We start from the raw sequence: 15,579 nt of genomic DNA, 5'->3' as shown, positions 1-15,579 counted from the left end.
ATTCACTGCCGCGATCGCATTTTTATAATTACACCAACAAAAAATTGCGCATGTATCTACATGTATGTGTGTGTATGAATGAGGATACGTGAGGTTTTATAGATAAATGAAGGGATCACCGGACAGACAAGCAAATAAGAAGGAACGGCCAGAGGCGATTGATGTGAAATGGAAGAGTTGAAAATATGGAGAGGGCGCGGCATGGAGGTGCGTTTGGGGAGGGGGAGGTGGGAGTAGAGGGACACCAGGAGTTTGAGCGCTTGCCTTTCCGTGCTTTAAAAAAAAAAAAAGAAATAAGTTTGTATTTTATATTCTCTGCCCCAGTTTGGGTCTGCCTATGAAAGAGCACGTTGACGTCATTGGTCGGAACCCTTTTACTGTTGCTGTCCTTGGAGGGCAATGTACGCGTGGGAAAGGTGAAGCAACCAAACAACAAAGGTATCCCGCTTGAACAAGTCAAGTTTAAGAGCCAAGAAAATGGTGTTTTGTGCGCTTTTAAAGTTGCTTTAACAAAAAAGGATATGGACCATAAGAGGCCAAGCTAATGAGCAAGGAAAGAGTTACGGCAGTTCTACAGCCGTACTGGGTGGGGTTGTTAAAGTTGATTGGGAAGAGATATGAGGGATGGTGCCAGTGTGTGTACTTGTGCAGCGGTTGTGTAGCAGGAGGGGGATGCGGTTATGTGAATAGTCGTTTATTTGGCTGTATATGTGTCTGAACTCCTTTTCCCCTCTTAACTTTTTTTAAAAATTGTAGGTAACTGCGCCGATTACTTGGCGGAAACCCGCTTGGCACTCTTGGGGTGCACAGACCTTTACACTGAGATACATGCAAGTTGCTCAGCCTCTCTTCTTAATCTGCGGATGTGCAGATTGGGTTTATGTAAGCAACTTGGTAGTTTGTTGAGGGCCCCTGTTTCTTTCACTGCGGCTCCTGGCCGCGACTGCGCTGCCACGGGTTCGTTCTGCAGCGTGCCTATCGTTGCTCGCGAATTATTTCTTTCCTTCTCTAAGAGGGAAGAGTTGAATGACGAAGGGGGAGGGGCTGAAGTTCCCCTTTAGGCGCTGCACATCCACTGACTTTTTATTATCCATGTCGTTTGACGTTATTTCTGTTCACCTATTTGTTTTTTTTTTTTTTATGTAGCTAGCGGAGAACTTGGCGCGGAGTCACACATCGCGTTGCTGTACGTTGTGAGGCGACGCGGCCAGAGTTGTAGGGACACCGTAACTAGCGCTGACGCGATAACTACACGCGGTTGTGGCGGTGAGAGTAGTGAATAGAAGCTTAGTTAGTGCGATATGAGCTCACCGTACCAACGGAAGATCACGATAAGTGCAGGTGAGGAATGCACTCTCTCTGGGAGCTGCGTTGTGGGGTTGCAACTGCTGTCTGGGGTAGTTGAAGTTGCCGGTGTGCTCCTCAAGGCTAAAGAACCCCCTACCTTTCGTCTTTTAACGGATCGGTACTCGCTTGTGATGTACACCTTAGAAGGTGGTTGCGTACTCGCTACGTCGACTAAGCAGTTCGAGGTTTCAAAGGCTGCTACGGGCATGGCATCCGTTGGGCAGTTGTGTCGTGGTGCTCTTGCTACTGTGACTCGAAGTAAGGTGCTCGTCATTGGGCGTCGTGCTAGTGGTAAAACTTTAACAGCGCACACAATTTGCAACATACTCCGCGAGGATGCTTCTGCAGTGGAACTGGGGGCAGCGTCCACGTCCGTATTCTTGATGGACCTTAACGCCGAGTCCAACTCCATCTATGCGCCTGGGTGCATTTCAACTGTGCTTGTAGAGCACATACTGTGGCCCGACACTTCCGCCTCCCCAACGTTGTTGCCATTTTCACTTTTTGTTGGTGAAACAGCCCCTCCTGGCAATGAAAGTGTTGCTTCGTTTCTTTCTTTTGTGGAGCAACTGAACGAGTGCACCGATGCGCTAATAGGTGCGGCCAACACTGAGCGAGCCCACGTTGTAATAGACGCGCCCTCTCCACAGGAGGGGGTGATGGAGGGTGTATATTTTCGCAGACTTGTTGAATTACTGCGGCCTACGCATGTTGTCATGGTTAGTACGCAGGGTGAATCGGACCTGTGTTCCAATGTTCTGCAAGAGGACATACAACGTGTGCTTCCTGAATGTGATGTTTCCTACGTGGCGCCTGTGTCTCAGCGGTGCAACAGTTCAGTGCGGGAGCAACGCCTCTGCGGGTACTTTTCAGGAAATCCCCAGTGTCCACTTGCTTGCGCAAAAATTGTACTTCCCCTTGCGCAAGTGCAGTTTGTACGGTATGTAAGGTCCGAGAGCGGAGTAACCTGCAGCAAGGTAACACCTTCAGCAACTATTATAGGCTGTATATGCGCGGTTTCACATGCTGAGGTGATTGAGGAGGTACCCTTAGCCCCCATAGCTGGATTGCTACTGCTCTTTGCTATCGACGAGGAGCATGAGGAGCTGGTCGCGGTCGTTCCGGCTTCGGAGCCGCTTCCTCGACGATTTTTGATTCTCCCGAACGAACCGACACGGTCGTGTCCTCCTTCCGCTCTTTTTTCCGGGGAGGTTGCGGCCCACGTAGAGGAAGCGGTGGCGATATAACCAGCTGGTAAGGTGAAGACAGGGAGTGGAGGCAACACGAGGTTTCAGCGAAAACCAACAACAAAAATACACATCTGTAGTGATGTGCAGAGCGTACAGGTAAAAGGAATCACCACGTCGGTTCCTTTCTTTTTCACATCTGGGTACCAAATGGAAGTCCAGAAATAATATTGTTTTAACTGCTTCTTCTAAAACTCTGTTTTTAGCGGCTCCGTTATCTTGTCTTCAACAAATCCCCCCAGTCCGTGGCTATTTATTCCAGGTACCCCTTCTTTTTTTTTTTTTCACTTTGTACGTGGTTAAATTTAATCTCCTTGCTCCCAATTTGCACACCTTATTCTCCATGGTCTCATCCTTCTCTGCGGTTGTAAGAGTGGGTGGTGGGGGGTTTCCGAAGTGGGAGTGACGGCCGTGTGAGTGAAGGAGAAGGAGGTGTCCGCGCGTACACACGAATACGCAGGCGAGGAGCTGCCACACAATCTTTAGCAAAGAGCGGTGCAGTGTCTCCCAGTGAAACAGCAGCACCACTTATATATGCGCTGCTCTTTGGTTCAGAGAGGTGGTGGGTACTCCAACATTGATTGGAAGACGAGGGCACGGCGCACCGTGCAGCGGTTCGTGCGCCGTTACGTTCCAGATCCTCGTGATGATCCATTGACAGAGGTCCCAATGAATGAGGAGACTTACAAGAAGACGTATTTGCAGCAGGAGGGTGGTGTCCGTGTAGGGATACGCCCCGGTCAGTTGGTTGAGGATTACATGGCGGAGCGTGACAAGAAATGGCTGGAAGGGCAGCGGCTGACCACCGGACGACTTGTGGAGGAGCAGAAGCTACCAACCACTAGCGACGGTCAGCTTTTTTATGGGACAGGGACACGTGAGACGTATATGGATGTGGGGACCGCCAATAAACATGTGAAGCCTCCTAAGCCTAGCGATTATGAATCAGACGAGGAGTTGATCTTGATGCGGCGCCAATTGCAGGTGGAGAACGAAGCAGAATACCGTAAGTTCGTTGCGGAGACAAAGCGGGCGGAGATAAAAATGGAGGAGACGCGGAAGCGCCGCCGGCCTCACCCAAGTGACCCAACTTATGACCCTTTTAAGATAACCCCCGGTTATCGTCCTCAGGACAGTGCTGCGCTCGCTCAGTGGTTGAAGAGGCAGCGTGAGTCCGGAAAGACGGCGAGCGGCCTCTCGTTACAGACACGGGAGGGCCAGGAGCGGTTTTACAATGAGGAGAAGATGGCCACCCAGTTTCATGCTAACCCATTTTCTGCTCGTATCGAGGAGCCCCGGGGCCTTTCGAGGATGCGCATCACGGCATATACACCGGATAGCATATTTGTAAATGACAAGGAGGTAATCGGTTCTTGCATTGTTACTGATAAGTCGTACTACCACTGGAATGTAAGCAGCTTCGAAGAGGTTAATGAACGTACACTGGCGCTTTTGCTTCACTTGTACCCGGTGCCTGACGTCATATTTCTTGGGACGGGTCGAAATCTTCATTTTATTGATGAGGAGCTGCGCATAGCATTCCAGAAGCGGGGATCTATTATTCACTGCCTCACTACCCCGCAGGCGTGTGGCCACTTCGGCGTGCAGCTGTCTGTTTCGCGTCGTGCTGCACTGGCCGTCATCAACCCAATTCCGACGAACGGTTATGGCACAGAGTGTTTTGGTGATTTTATCGAAAACGATATGTTTTCCCTTTCTGACACGCAGCTGGGCATTCCTCCCATTAAGCAGTTCTCGTCGGCCTTGTTTAAACCGAACAAGGTAGCAGAAAAGTACCGCCATATGCAGGGAACTGGATTCGGTCCAAAGTACCACCAGCTCAGTGATGGCCGGTTGGTGCGACCGGGAACGAGCGGAACCAAGCTACGACCGTTGATTGAACCTGGCGAGGATGTGCAGTGGGAGACGCTACCGTCGTATTACCATTGGTATCCTAAGGAACATTTGCATGACTATATTGAAAATACTACTATGCGTGAGATTCAGGGCAAACCAACAGGTGATCCGACAGAGCGCCGCCTTCAGCAAGCGCTCCGCGGTGAAAAGTCGGACAAACGTGAGTCACCAACGCCGGATATCGCCCCGTGGGACTCCGCATCGATTCCAATCACGAAGTTTCCACACGAGCGTAATGACGACGAGGTGGTGGTGGAGGATCCTAAGACTGGACGCATCATCGGGATGGACCGTAATACATATGAGCGTTGGCGTGTCATGATGCAGGAGCGGCGCGAGGGAAAACCAGAGAGCGATCCTGTGGAGTATGACCAGGAGCGGTTTGTAACGAACAAAGATGGAGTTGTATTCGACTTATCGAAAGTAAAATATCGGCCCATTTTCGAAGGTCGGTGGAATCCCAGGCGCCCTCAGAGCACGGGTCGGACGAACCCCATCATGGTTTAGTCACCGTGCCGCATGGGCATGAGATCTTCTCACGTCCGCAGTTAGATTTATCTTAGCGTGTAGGAACTCTGTGCTCCTTTTGGTGGTGCGGTTGCACAAAGTGGGCATGAAGTCTACGAGGGTCGTGCTTTATTTCATCATCGGATCTGTTCTGCCCCGCTCTTCTTTTTTTCTTGAAGAGGTGTGTGTGTGTGGGGGGGGGGGGAAAGGGGGCTCTGTCGCATGAAAAACGATGTTTCGCTGAAAAAGGACGGCGTTTCCACTTTTCCTCTTTTCACCCAGCCCGTCCACCTCCTTCTTATTTTTATTTATATCTCCCCCCACCGTGGTGTTTGTTGTTGGAGGCCCACCTTGATGGCTTCTGGTAGTGGTAGAGGAGAGGGAGTTGGAGAGCACCGCCCCAATCCAATTGTTCGCGTAGTTGGTGTCAATGGTCCGCTGTTCGTATGTGAGGACTCGTCGGTCTTGTCAAAGTTTCCGCAGATGTACAAAAAGGACTATTCTGGTCCTCACCTAGGCGTCGAGGAGTTGGAGTACCTGAGTGAGTTCGTTTCTATCGAATTCATCACAGCAGAGGACAGGCAATATTGGGCCTCTCTACGTATGCGACATGAGTTTTCCTGCCGTGTTTACAGACATTTAACAGATAAAATGGGTCTCTTTCTCCGGCACGGGAGCCAGTTTGGTGCGGCCTTCATCGGCTACCGCGATCTAAAAGACCACGGAAATTGTTTGGTGTATTTTGGACCGTTATCCCAACTGTCAGCTACTGCTGCGGCTCGCGTGGCAGCAAGCGTGGGAAAAGAGGCGTGGGTAGTGGAAGAGTTTCCAATTAAGGCGACGGGTTGCCTGTCAGTATCAAAGATTGAAAGTTACTGGGGACCTTCAGGGCAGGGGGGTAATAGTGTCTGTGGAGATAAAGGCGGGAAGTGCGTAAAGAAACGGCGATTAAGTTATACTCCCATTGTTCAATTGTGAAAGTACACCATCCTGCAGCGTTAGTTGCATCCGGGCGGCCCCGCAGTAGTGCTGTTACTTCCACTAACAGATATACACATTCTCTGCACCTTTTTTTTTTTTTTTAAAAAGACCACACCTCCGTTGCATACACATCTTTAATTGCACATATTGTTGCCTTTTTTCTGCCTTGTTACTTTACAGAAGCGAGAAGGAAAAGGAAGGACCCACAAGCATCAGCGAAGATGTCTTGCCCCCGTGTGCAATACCGCCGTCGCATGCATTACGCCACGCGTGGCAACCGCATGCGCCTAGTGCGAACACCCGGCAATCGCCTAGTGATGCAGAAGCGCGGTAAGCGGTCGCAGGGCCCACACACTCCGTGGGTACTTGGCCACAAACGTCTCGCTGGCACGAAGGCGTTGCGTCACACAAAGGCGCGTCTCGCCCCACGTCATCAGAAGACGACTTCGCGCCCATACGGCGGTGTGTTGAGCCACGAACAGGTACGCGACCGCATCGTCCGTGCCTTCCTCATTGAGGAGCAGCGCATTGTGGAGCGGGCCCTGAAGGCTCACGCGAAGGTCCAGAAGGAAAAGAAGCGCCGCGCCGCCAAGAGGAAGAGCAAGGAAGAGAAGGTGGCTGCCGTGGCAAAGAAGGTAGCGGCGAAGGTTGGCGCCAAATCCGTCATTGCAAAGAAGGAGGCACCCAAGAGGAAGGCTGGTAAGGCCCCTGTTGGTGCGAAGCTGAAGAAATAGTCGACGTTGGTCCTCCCGCATATCGTTTTCTTCGCCTTTTCTTCCGTTCATTTACACTCTTTTTATTTTTGGGCACTTTCGCATGATTCTTCTTCTTGGTCTCACTGCAGCTGTATAGCGATGTGACCAGGTGACAAGAAGTGTGATGTGACACTTGAAACCCCTAACAACAATGACAGGGGACATGCCTTGCTTGCCTTTGTTTCTGTCAGGTTTTGAACTCTCCACACCTGTGTACTTGCCCGTTCGTTCTCTCACCCATTTCCCTCTTCCTTTTTTAACCCGTTGCTTCTCTTTCTCAACCTGTACTATAAATAATCACCACATAATTGTGCATTATCCCCACGTAGGTCTGCAAGAGTCATGGGTTTCTTCGATTCGGATCTCAGCTACCCCACGGTGCGCACTGAGCGCATGAAGCACAAGCGCCGTCGTCTTGTGCAGGGCCCCAATTCGTACTTCATGGATGTCAAGTGTCCCGGATGCAAGAACATCACTGTGGTATACAGCCATGCCACGTCAGAGGTTAAGTGCAATGGCTGCGCTACCTTGCTTTGCCGCCCCACCGGTGGCAAGGCAATGCTGGTAACTGGCTGCGGGTTCCGCAAAAAGCCAGACCACTAAGCGTGAGGGAATGCTGGTTGCATCTGTGGGACGCAAAAAAAAAAAAATAGACCAATATTCTTTTCTTGTTTCTTTTCTCCTTTTTTTTTTATTTGTTCCTTCCCCAATTCTTTTATTTGTCGCCTTTTTTTTTCTTGGCGTTCCCTTTGTAGGGTTGCAGCCGAAAGCTTTGGGGTGCCAATGTAAGGAGAGGGTAAGAAAGGAATAAAAAAAAAGGATACTAGGACACTGTGGAGGGGTCAGCGATATACTCCGTTTTTTGCCCCACCGGTGCTTTTAATTTCCTTGTTTTAAACACTACCTACTCAATCTGCCAACTGGTTTCATCCGAGCCTGTGCGGTGATTTGCTGGCATGCTCTTCACTTTTTCCTCGTCTTTCTCATATATTTTTCTCAAATTTAAACAACAACACCATACTGCTACTGCCCAAATATTAGGCTTTTTTCTCTCAGCGCGGCGCCATGTCGAAGATCCCTCCAGCACTGCTTTCTGAGGCTATTCAAAATGTGTTGAAAGATCGCAAGGAGCGTAAGTTCAAGGAGAGCATTGATTTGCAAGTAAACCTGAAGAACTACGACCCCCAAAAGGACAAGCGTTTCTCTGGTTCTGTGCGCCTCCCGCACGTGTGCCGCCCCCGTATGACTGTCTGCCTTCTCTGTGACCTCGTGCACGAGGATATCGCCAAGAAGAATGACGTCCCGACCATGAACCAGGAGGAACTGAAGAAACTGAACAAGAACAAGAAGCTGGTGAAAAAGATGTGTAACCAGTACGATGCCTTCTTGTGTTCGGAGTCTATCATTAAGACAGTCCCGCGTCTTGTCGGCCCTCACATGCATCGTGTAGGTAAGTTCCCTACGGTGTGTGCGCAGAATGAGAGCCTGCCGGACAAGGTGCTCGAGCTTCAGTCCACAGTGAAGTTTCAGCTCAAGAAGGTGCTCTGCCTTGGAACATGCGTCGGCCATGTCGATATGACGGAAGATCAGGTACGCCAGAATGTTGTTATGGCGATCAACTTCCTTGTGTCTTTGTTGAAGAAGAACTGGCAGAATCTGAAATCCGCGTACATCAAGTCGACTATGGGGAAGTCGCAGCGTATCTACTAAGGCATGCACGCGTAGGCTTGTGAATTAAGCCACAGGATCATTTTTGGTCTTTAGCTCCGTATATTATTTTGTTTTAATTACTTAAACACTCTTTTGTCTTGCATGTACACTTTGTCCCCCGTGGTGCGCCGGTTTCACCATCTTTTCTTCCGGAAGGTGGGCACCGTGGACGGTATGTATTGCGTTTTGTCCCACCCCCACTCATTGCGTCTCTCTTTTCCTTCACTTTTCTTCCCCGCCCAATTTACTCCTTCTGTGATCATTTGTTATCACCAATGTTTGCTAGTGAACCGACTTCGTTTACGAGAGAGTCATGCCCTCTATTACTCAGGAGACGCTCCGCAGGCGCGCAGAATTTGTTCGCACAGGAGGCCGCGGTTCAGTACGCCGTACCGTGAAGGTAGCACATCGCAATACCGGGGACGACAAGAAAGTGCAACAAGTGCTGAAACGCCTCAACGTGTCACCCTTCAACGACGTGGACGATGCCGTTCTGTACCGTCATGACGGTACTGCGTACTATTTTGAGAAACCGAAGGTACAGGCATCCATGCAGTCGCAATGCTTCGTCGTGAGCGGTGCGTACGATGTGAAGGAGGCAAGCGAAGTGCCTTCATAGGGGTGCTATGTGAACGGACTTAAGTTCCTTTGTCTTTCTTTATGTTTCGTTTTCTCGTTTCTTTTATTCCCGTGGTTCGTCACTTTTCCTAAAAAAAAAAAAGCTGCGGCACCAACCCGCAGAACGGTGGATGAGGAGACCAAATCACTGATTAGCTGCAATACCCAGAAGCCAACTTTATACGTAACACCTTTTCTTTTCCTTTCCTTTAGTAAACACCGCCATCGGCTTCCCCTCTACTGGGAGGTAGGTGTGTAGAAACGGGGGTCTGAGGTGTGGTATTGAAGCTACAGTGGTCCGCACAGGCACGCGAGTGGGGGAGACAGATACTTCTCCGTGTGCGGGTGTTCGTTCTTTGATTATTAAAGGAGTTCGATTGTTTAAATAGATTTATGCTAGACAAAGTTGTAGGCGATCAGGAGGGTCTCCAAAAGCGGAGCTACACATACAAATCGGGGGCTGTTTATGAGGGAACCTTTCAAGGCACGAAGCGACACGGACGAGGGCACTGGAAGCACCCAAGCGGTGAGGTGTATGAGGGTGAGTACGTGGACAACAGGCAGGAAGGGCTCGGTGTATATTACTTTAGCGAGTCTGGTAAGCGCTACGTCGGTAACTGGATGTCGGGGAAGATGAATGGCGAAGGAGTCTACTTCTTCTCCAGTAGCTATACCCCTTGCTTCGTGGGCTTTTATACTGATGACAAAAAGTGTGGCAAGGGGTTCTATTGCCATGAGAATGGTGTGGTGATGGTGCAAGAATACGTTGATGGCGTGCTCCACAGCGAATCTGAAGCAACGCCGGTTCAGCGTGTAGAGTGCATGATGAGTATAGATAATCTACTAGAAGCGGCTCGCGCTGTCGCCCCCAAGACATTGGGTGAGGCCCCGGCCGCATTGTGCGAACGTACCTTTAAGTTACCATCCGGCGCAACGTACTGTGGCCAATACAGCGGTTCGAAGAAGCAGGGTGTGGGATACTGGGAGCACCCCGAGGGTGACTGGTACGAGGGTCAGTTTGAACAGAACAAACACCACGGCTGGGGCGTGTACGTTGTGGGCCGAAGCGGCAAGAAGTATGTGGGACATTGGCGAGACGGAAAGATGGACGGTGTTGGGGTGTACTTCTTCAATCCCCAAGAAACAGAGTACTTTATTGGCTCATACCGACAGGATGTAAAGCACGGACGTGGGTTGTACCACTTTGCGGAGAGCGGTAGCAATAAAATTCAGTTGTGGGGAAATGGAGAAATCGTGGAGGAGCTGGTGGAGGACGATGGTGCTGTACAGAAGTATCACGAAGCGATGAAGCGTGTAATAGAGATCACAAGAGCTGTTGCCCCCAAATACTTTCCTCTTACTGTCCGGTGACAGGGGGAATAAGGATGGTTGTTGATTGTCTGTACAATCCGTTCGGTGTACACAGCGTTGATCAGAATGACCGTTTATCTTAACATTGTTATGGACTCCTTCATTTACGTTGCTACGGCGGTGTTGTCCATTCACGTGACATCGTTGCTACCTCCACCCGCCAAGTTATCCCTCTATCTTTGCGTCGCTGGCGACGCTTTTTAGTGAGTTGTGGATATTCGGGTTGCAGCAACGCGCGGCCAATGCCCAACTTACATTTTTGGTCAATTGCACCCGGACCTTCGTACGTTGTTTGTCCTCCCCCAACTATTTTCTTTCACCCGTATTTTTAGGGGAAGGTAATTGTGGATCCCCGATGGTGACGCTGGGGAAGAAGGATCTGTTGAGGTGGGCGGCAGAGACGACTGGAATCCGGCCCTGCAGCAAGTATAGAGATTTAGGCGACGGTGCGGTTCTTTTGGCACTTGCACTTCATGTTTTTCCTACATCGTTCCCCAGTGGTTTCGCCTCCGCCATTTCGTATCAAGGGAAGGACTCTGCCGAAAGAAATTGGGATGTGTTGCAGAACATCATGGAACAACGACAGTTGCCGATGCATTTGTTTGATCGCCGTGCATTCTCCGCAGGCGAGGCGCGCCATTGCTTCAACACACTGGTAATTTTTTACTTCCTTGATCGGTTAAAACATAATTCACATTTTTGTGTCGACTTTGCAAATCCGGTGGACCCCCGAGTTGCCGACTTCCTTCAGTCGCCTCAGAGCCTCACTAGTATTGGAAAGTTTAGTATTCCACCATCATCGTCATCACCATCACCGTTAGTTGGTGCAAGCCTCTGTGGGGGAAGCGCAGCGACAGTTGGCATAGAACAAGCTGGTGAAGATGCCCTCGTAGCGGTGGGGTCCTCGCCCGTGGGATTGGTGGCGTCTGGACGTCCTCCACTCCGCATGACAAGTCCGCAGCTCGCAGACGGTGGCGTATCCCAGAGTCAGTTGTCCAGGATGCATATGCTCAACACTCAATTACGAGAGGAGCTTGACAACGTACGTGCAACATCTCACCTTTTGCTGGCACAACAAAGGGTGATCGTGGCGACTGAAATTGCGGCGATGACTGAGCAGCTGGAGGCCCAGTTGTTGCTTCTGCGTCAGCAACGTGATCACGAAATTCGGAGGTGTTTGAGGGAAGTACGCGAGGAGTACGATACCTTATTAAATGAGATCCCCAGTACGACGCGTTCAGATGCGTCCAGCTTTCGTGTGCTAAGCTGTTCCAGCGGGAGCAACAGTAGTAACACCGACGGCCTTGGAGGTCTACAGCGGTTGTTTGAGGGCAAGTTTCGTAACATGCAGCGCGAGCTTGACATGGCTGACAGCACTATCCAGCAATTGCGTACCGCTGTCAATAAACAGCAGGAGCGTCTCGAAGCGCTTGAAGATAGAATTCGCTGCATATGCTCTTCCACTCCACCTGTTAATAACGAGGAGTGCACAGGGTTTATCAATAATATCCTCGAGCCACTTTTTGGAGTGGCACCGCGCGCCGTTGTTGAAACCGTTGGTCTACGTTTGAAATATGTTTTTTCACGAATGGATGCGCTGCGTTGCGAGGTTCAGAGGCTGTGTGGGCGTGATGGGAGCGAGTCGGAAGCAATTCCCGTTTCCAGCTTTGGGCAGGGCGTCGGCGGTGCCAATAATGCATCACTCAGGCAGAGCGGGGGAGCAGAGAAACCGCCGCTGGTGGATGCGGGAAACTTCTGTTACCAAACCGCGGCTGGTGGTGGGCGTAAGGCAGACGAAGTGCCCCCGAGTATTTCCGGGGTAGGAATATCTGCTGGGACACGCGACGGGAATTTTTTGGCATGTGAGGGGTTGCGATCGAAACCGCGCACTCTCTCGATGGAGGGCACCCCCCTTGACACCACCACCTCCCCTACAATTGCATTCGTTGCTGCCAGTGGTTCCACAGCAGTTGCTTCTGATTTTGGGGCCGATGAAGGTGACGTTTTTGTTGCCGGAGGTGATGCACAACCTCGTGAAGCCAAGCCAACGGCCCCTTCAAGCAATTCCTCTGTCTCCCTGCTATCGTTGGAGGAGTTAGAAAGGCGCAAGCACGAAATTATGAGCAAGTATGGGTTTTCTCAATAAGCGACACTTATCTATGTGAGCGGTTTTTAGTTTGCGTTTGCAACTCTGTGCATTGTATTTTTGAGTAGCATGGTGCCTCATTTATGTTCGCTACTCTCGCACTTACAATTTTTAACATATATAAATATGTGTACTCGTACGTAAGTATGTGAGCTCATAAATGTAGATATTTTCCGACGTTTAAGGACGAAAGTGGTATAACTTGCCCATTTTTCTTCCTCTTCATGACTTTTTTTTTTTGAAACACCAAGTTACGACTATCTATCACGGAGCGCTTATTTACTTATGTCAACTTCTCTACGGCACACGGCTTTACATGCCTTCCACGTTGGTCGTCGAGCGCGCATGGCACCATTTTCCGGGTACGACATGCCCATAAACTATGCGGCGGGAGCTGTTCGCGAGCATCTCCACACCCGTGAGGCCGCCAGTATTTTCGACGTGTCACATTTCGGTGTGGTAGAGGTGTTTGGTGCCGACCGTGAGAAGTTCTTGGAGTGGCTGACGCCGTCCGCGCCCTCACGGCTGCCCAGTGGGAAAGCTGCACTCACCATGTTTCTAAACGACCGAGCAGGTGTAAAAGATGACTGTATTGTGACTAGGTATGACGATCGTCTCGTAGTCGTTGTGAATGCGGGATGTAAGGACAAGATGATTGCATATATGCGGCAGAGCGTTGCCGATTTTACTGGCGATGTTGCGCTGGAGATGGAGGATCGCGCCATTGTGACAGTACAAGGACCCAAAGCCGCGAGCGCGCTCGCGCCACATGTGGAAGATCTGGACAAGTTGCTTTTCATGCAGGGCAGACAAGATGTGGACATTCGCGGCATGCGTATTAAGACTCTTACTCGTTGCAGCTACTCCGGAGAAGATGGCTTCGATATAGTTATGCGCGAGGAAGACGCCTTGCCTATCGTTGAGCTTCTGCTGCAAAACCCTGATGTTCAGGCCGCCGGCCTTGCTGCGCGCGACACCCTTCGAACGGAGGCGGGTCTTAACCTGTATTCCCATGAATTGTCAGAGGACATAGACCCCGTTGCTGCCCGCTGCATGTGGTGTGTGCCGAAGCACCGTATGACCGAAGGTGGGTTTGTTGGTCATGAGCGGCTGGCGCAACTGGTAAAGAAGGCGAAAGAGCTGGTTCCTCGAGTGCGTGTTGGTATACTCGCCGCCCCTGAACGTGGACCCATCCCTCGCAATGGAACTCCGGTGCTTGTGGAGGGCAAATGTGTCGGCGTGGTCACGAGCGGGGTTCCATCCCCAACGCTCGGACGTAACATTGCACTGGGCTATGTTGATCGAAGTTACTCAAATATTGGTCAACAAGTGGGGCTTGACGTCCGTGGAAAGCTTGTGAAGGCGGAAATAGTGAACTCAAGGTTTGTTGCCCCGCGCTATTATAGGGGATGAGAACTCTACTCTCTATTGTGAGCTGCCCGTTGCGCTACTAATCTACACTTATTAGAGGCTCACTACAAAACTTGTAGTGTGTACGAGAGGATTAATGTTGCGAAGAAACAGCGACGGGAAGAAGTCTACTAACGCAGGGGGTACCAACATATCGCGGCTTCCTCTGCTCAGCACCAACTTCCTTCGCTGGAATGCCATTGTGGAAACCGAGTTTCTCTCATACTAGTCATAGTTGTGATGTGATTTGCGCTCGACTTTCTTTTCTCTCCATCTACTTTTTGTTTTCCTATTTCCAGTAGACAACGTTCGACTCCGTGTCTACTTGTGCTGTTGTCGATGTTGGTCCCATTGGGCTCCTCGACTCTGCCATTTTAAGCCGATTACCACCTCAACCGAGAGAAGACAATACGGTGACGTAGGCGCTTGTGGCCTGCATTTATCCTGTGCCGTATGACGTCATACGTGTACTTGTTTTTCCATCAAACCCACACTGCAGCTGTGTCTATATGTGTTGCCTCTGCGCGGATTGCCGCCACATGCTCATGTTGTAGTGTCAACTTCTCGCTAATATCACAAGTCGCCTTCCGTTTTCCTTTCTGTGTTGCAAAAAAAAAAAAAGAAGTGGCAGTCGAAACACTCGTCCCTTCGCATTTCGGCGATGGAACCTCGCGAGATGAGTGAGGAGGAGCTGGAGCTTCGTTTCGAGCGTGCGATGCTGCTAGACGAGCGCGAATTCTTGGTGAGAGAGACGGAATCGAGGGCGGAGCTCACTGCGCGAGCATCAACGGCAAGAAGGAACGAAGCGGAGAGGGACAGTGAGTTGCTGCGCCTGTACCTCAACGGCTTGCTAAGGGGAAATCTAGACGCGCGCCGCAAGGCTGAAGCCCAAATGAGAGAGAAAGTAAAGGCCAAGCGGACCCATTTGGCCGAACTAAGACGTATATTTGCTGAGCTGCAGAAGGCAGCAGTGGAGCTGCGCGAGCGCTGTGCCGCTTACGGCGCAGGGAGGACTTTTTAGAGCACTAATTGTTTTTTACGCCACGCACTCGACAGTCTGTGCACCTCTGTGGAATCGGGGGTTTAGAATGCTCTTTGTTTGCCAACCACTGTCTTTATGGTAATAAGATATGTCTGGAAAAAATTGTGCCTATGCCTTAATAATTGATGCGTGTGTGTATATTGGGTGCAGGTGTCAACATATTTCACGGTTGCCATGGCGCCTCTCTTCACTATGTGTCCTTTTACTTGTTTTTTTTTCCTTATGGTCATCCTCTATCTGTTTTGTTATGATGGAAATCCCTCAGTCCATAGGAAACGGATCGTTCATTTTTCTCCCTTATTTTCTTCGAGGTGTACACTCGTTACAGTTTTGAGAAGGGGAGGGAGCGTACGCCGAACCGCGCACTGCAGGTACGTTTCCAGTACATAACAGAAGTAAGTCAGTTCAGTCAATACCCATCCGAAGTATTTTTTTTTTTTCGAGCACAGACGCACACATATTCACATAAACATTCCCGCGTACGATACTTGCACAAATCTAGACACAATCACGATTCTACATAATTGC

The 15,579-nt window shown here is 50.4% G+C and overlaps 11 protein-coding genes across 11 annotated transcripts; all 11 read left to right on the top strand.

Annotated features, from left to right (window-relative positions):
• Positions 1-1,301: 1,301 nt before the first annotated feature.
• Positions 1,302-2,594, top strand: TbgDal_XI10950 (hypothetical protein, conserved; the record flags this gene model as incomplete). The annotated part of the gene is made up of 1 exon (XM_011781938.1): positions 1,302-2,594. The coding sequence occupies one exon, from the start codon at positions 1,302-1,304 to the stop codon at positions 2,592-2,594; it is 1,293 nt and encodes a 430-aa protein (XP_011780240.1).
• Positions 2,595-3,128: 534 nt separating this feature from the next.
• TbgDal_XI10940 (hypothetical protein, conserved) lies at positions 3,129-5,018 on the top strand (the record flags this gene model as incomplete). The annotated part of the gene is made up of 1 exon (XM_011781937.1): positions 3,129-5,018. One exon carries the CDS (start codon positions 3,129-3,131, stop codon positions 5,016-5,018), a length of 1,890 nt encoding a protein of 629 aa, XP_011780239.1.
• Positions 5,019-5,240: 222 nt separating this feature from the next.
• Positions 5,241-5,996, top strand: TbgDal_XI10930 (hypothetical protein, conserved; the record flags this gene model as incomplete). Its single annotated transcript, XM_011781936.1, has 1 exon — positions 5,241-5,996. One exon carries the CDS (start codon positions 5,241-5,243, stop codon positions 5,994-5,996), a length of 756 nt encoding a protein of 251 aa, XP_011780238.1.
• Positions 5,997-6,220: 224 nt separating this feature from the next.
• Positions 6,221-6,733, top strand: TbgDal_XI10920 (60S ribosomal protein L34, putative; the record flags this gene model as incomplete). The annotated part of the gene is made up of 1 exon (XM_011781935.1): positions 6,221-6,733. The coding sequence occupies one exon, from the start codon at positions 6,221-6,223 to the stop codon at positions 6,731-6,733; it is 513 nt and encodes a 170-aa protein (XP_011780237.1).
• A 363-nt stretch (positions 6,734-7,096) lies between these two features.
• Positions 7,097-7,357, top strand: TbgDal_XI10910 (40S ribosomal protein S27, putative; the record flags this gene model as incomplete). Its single annotated transcript, XM_011781934.1, has 1 exon — positions 7,097-7,357. One exon carries the CDS (start codon positions 7,097-7,099, stop codon positions 7,355-7,357), a length of 261 nt encoding a protein of 86 aa, XP_011780236.1.
• A 462-nt stretch (positions 7,358-7,819) lies between these two features.
• Positions 7,820-8,464, top strand: TbgDal_XI10900 (60S ribosomal protein L10a, putative; the record flags this gene model as incomplete). The annotated part of the gene is made up of 1 exon (XM_011781933.1): positions 7,820-8,464. The coding sequence occupies one exon, from the start codon at positions 7,820-7,822 to the stop codon at positions 8,462-8,464; it is 645 nt and encodes a 214-aa protein (XP_011780235.1).
• A 313-nt stretch (positions 8,465-8,777) lies between these two features.
• Positions 8,778-9,083, top strand: TbgDal_XI10890 (nascent polypeptide associated complex alpha subunit, putative; the record flags this gene model as incomplete). Its single annotated transcript, XM_011781932.1, has 1 exon — positions 8,778-9,083. The coding sequence occupies one exon, from the start codon at positions 8,778-8,780 to the stop codon at positions 9,081-9,083; it is 306 nt and encodes a 101-aa protein (XP_011780234.1).
• A 392-nt stretch (positions 9,084-9,475) lies between these two features.
• TbgDal_XI10880 (hypothetical protein, conserved) lies at positions 9,476-10,453 on the top strand (the record flags this gene model as incomplete). The annotated part of the gene is made up of 1 exon (XM_011781931.1): positions 9,476-10,453. One exon carries the CDS (start codon positions 9,476-9,478, stop codon positions 10,451-10,453), a length of 978 nt encoding a protein of 325 aa, XP_011780233.1.
• Positions 10,454-10,808: 355 nt separating this feature from the next.
• TbgDal_XI10870 (hypothetical protein, conserved) lies at positions 10,809-12,599 on the top strand (the record flags this gene model as incomplete). Its single annotated transcript, XM_011781930.1, has 1 exon — positions 10,809-12,599. One exon carries the CDS (start codon positions 10,809-10,811, stop codon positions 12,597-12,599), a length of 1,791 nt encoding a protein of 596 aa, XP_011780232.1.
• A 285-nt stretch (positions 12,600-12,884) lies between these two features.
• TbgDal_XI10860 (aminomethyltransferase, putative) lies at positions 12,885-14,012 on the top strand (the record flags this gene model as incomplete). Its single annotated transcript, XM_011781929.1, has 1 exon — positions 12,885-14,012. One exon carries the CDS (start codon positions 12,885-12,887, stop codon positions 14,010-14,012), a length of 1,128 nt encoding a protein of 375 aa, XP_011780231.1.
• Positions 14,013-14,670: 658 nt separating this feature from the next.
• Positions 14,671-15,030, top strand: TbgDal_XI10850 (hypothetical protein, unlikely; the record flags this gene model as incomplete). The annotated part of the gene is made up of 1 exon (XM_011781928.1): positions 14,671-15,030. The coding sequence occupies one exon, from the start codon at positions 14,671-14,673 to the stop codon at positions 15,028-15,030; it is 360 nt and encodes a 119-aa protein (XP_011780230.1).
• Positions 15,031-15,579: the final 549 nt, after the last annotated feature.

Source organism: Trypanosoma brucei, chromosome 11, assembly GCF_000210295.1.
Source record: "Trypanosoma brucei gambiense DAL972 chromosome 11, complete sequence".
Taxonomy (NCBI): Eukaryota; Euglenozoa; class Kinetoplastea; order Trypanosomatida; family Trypanosomatidae; genus Trypanosoma; species Trypanosoma brucei.
Note: the sequence above shows the minus strand (reverse complement) of the source record. Positions and strands in the feature narration are given on the sequence as shown.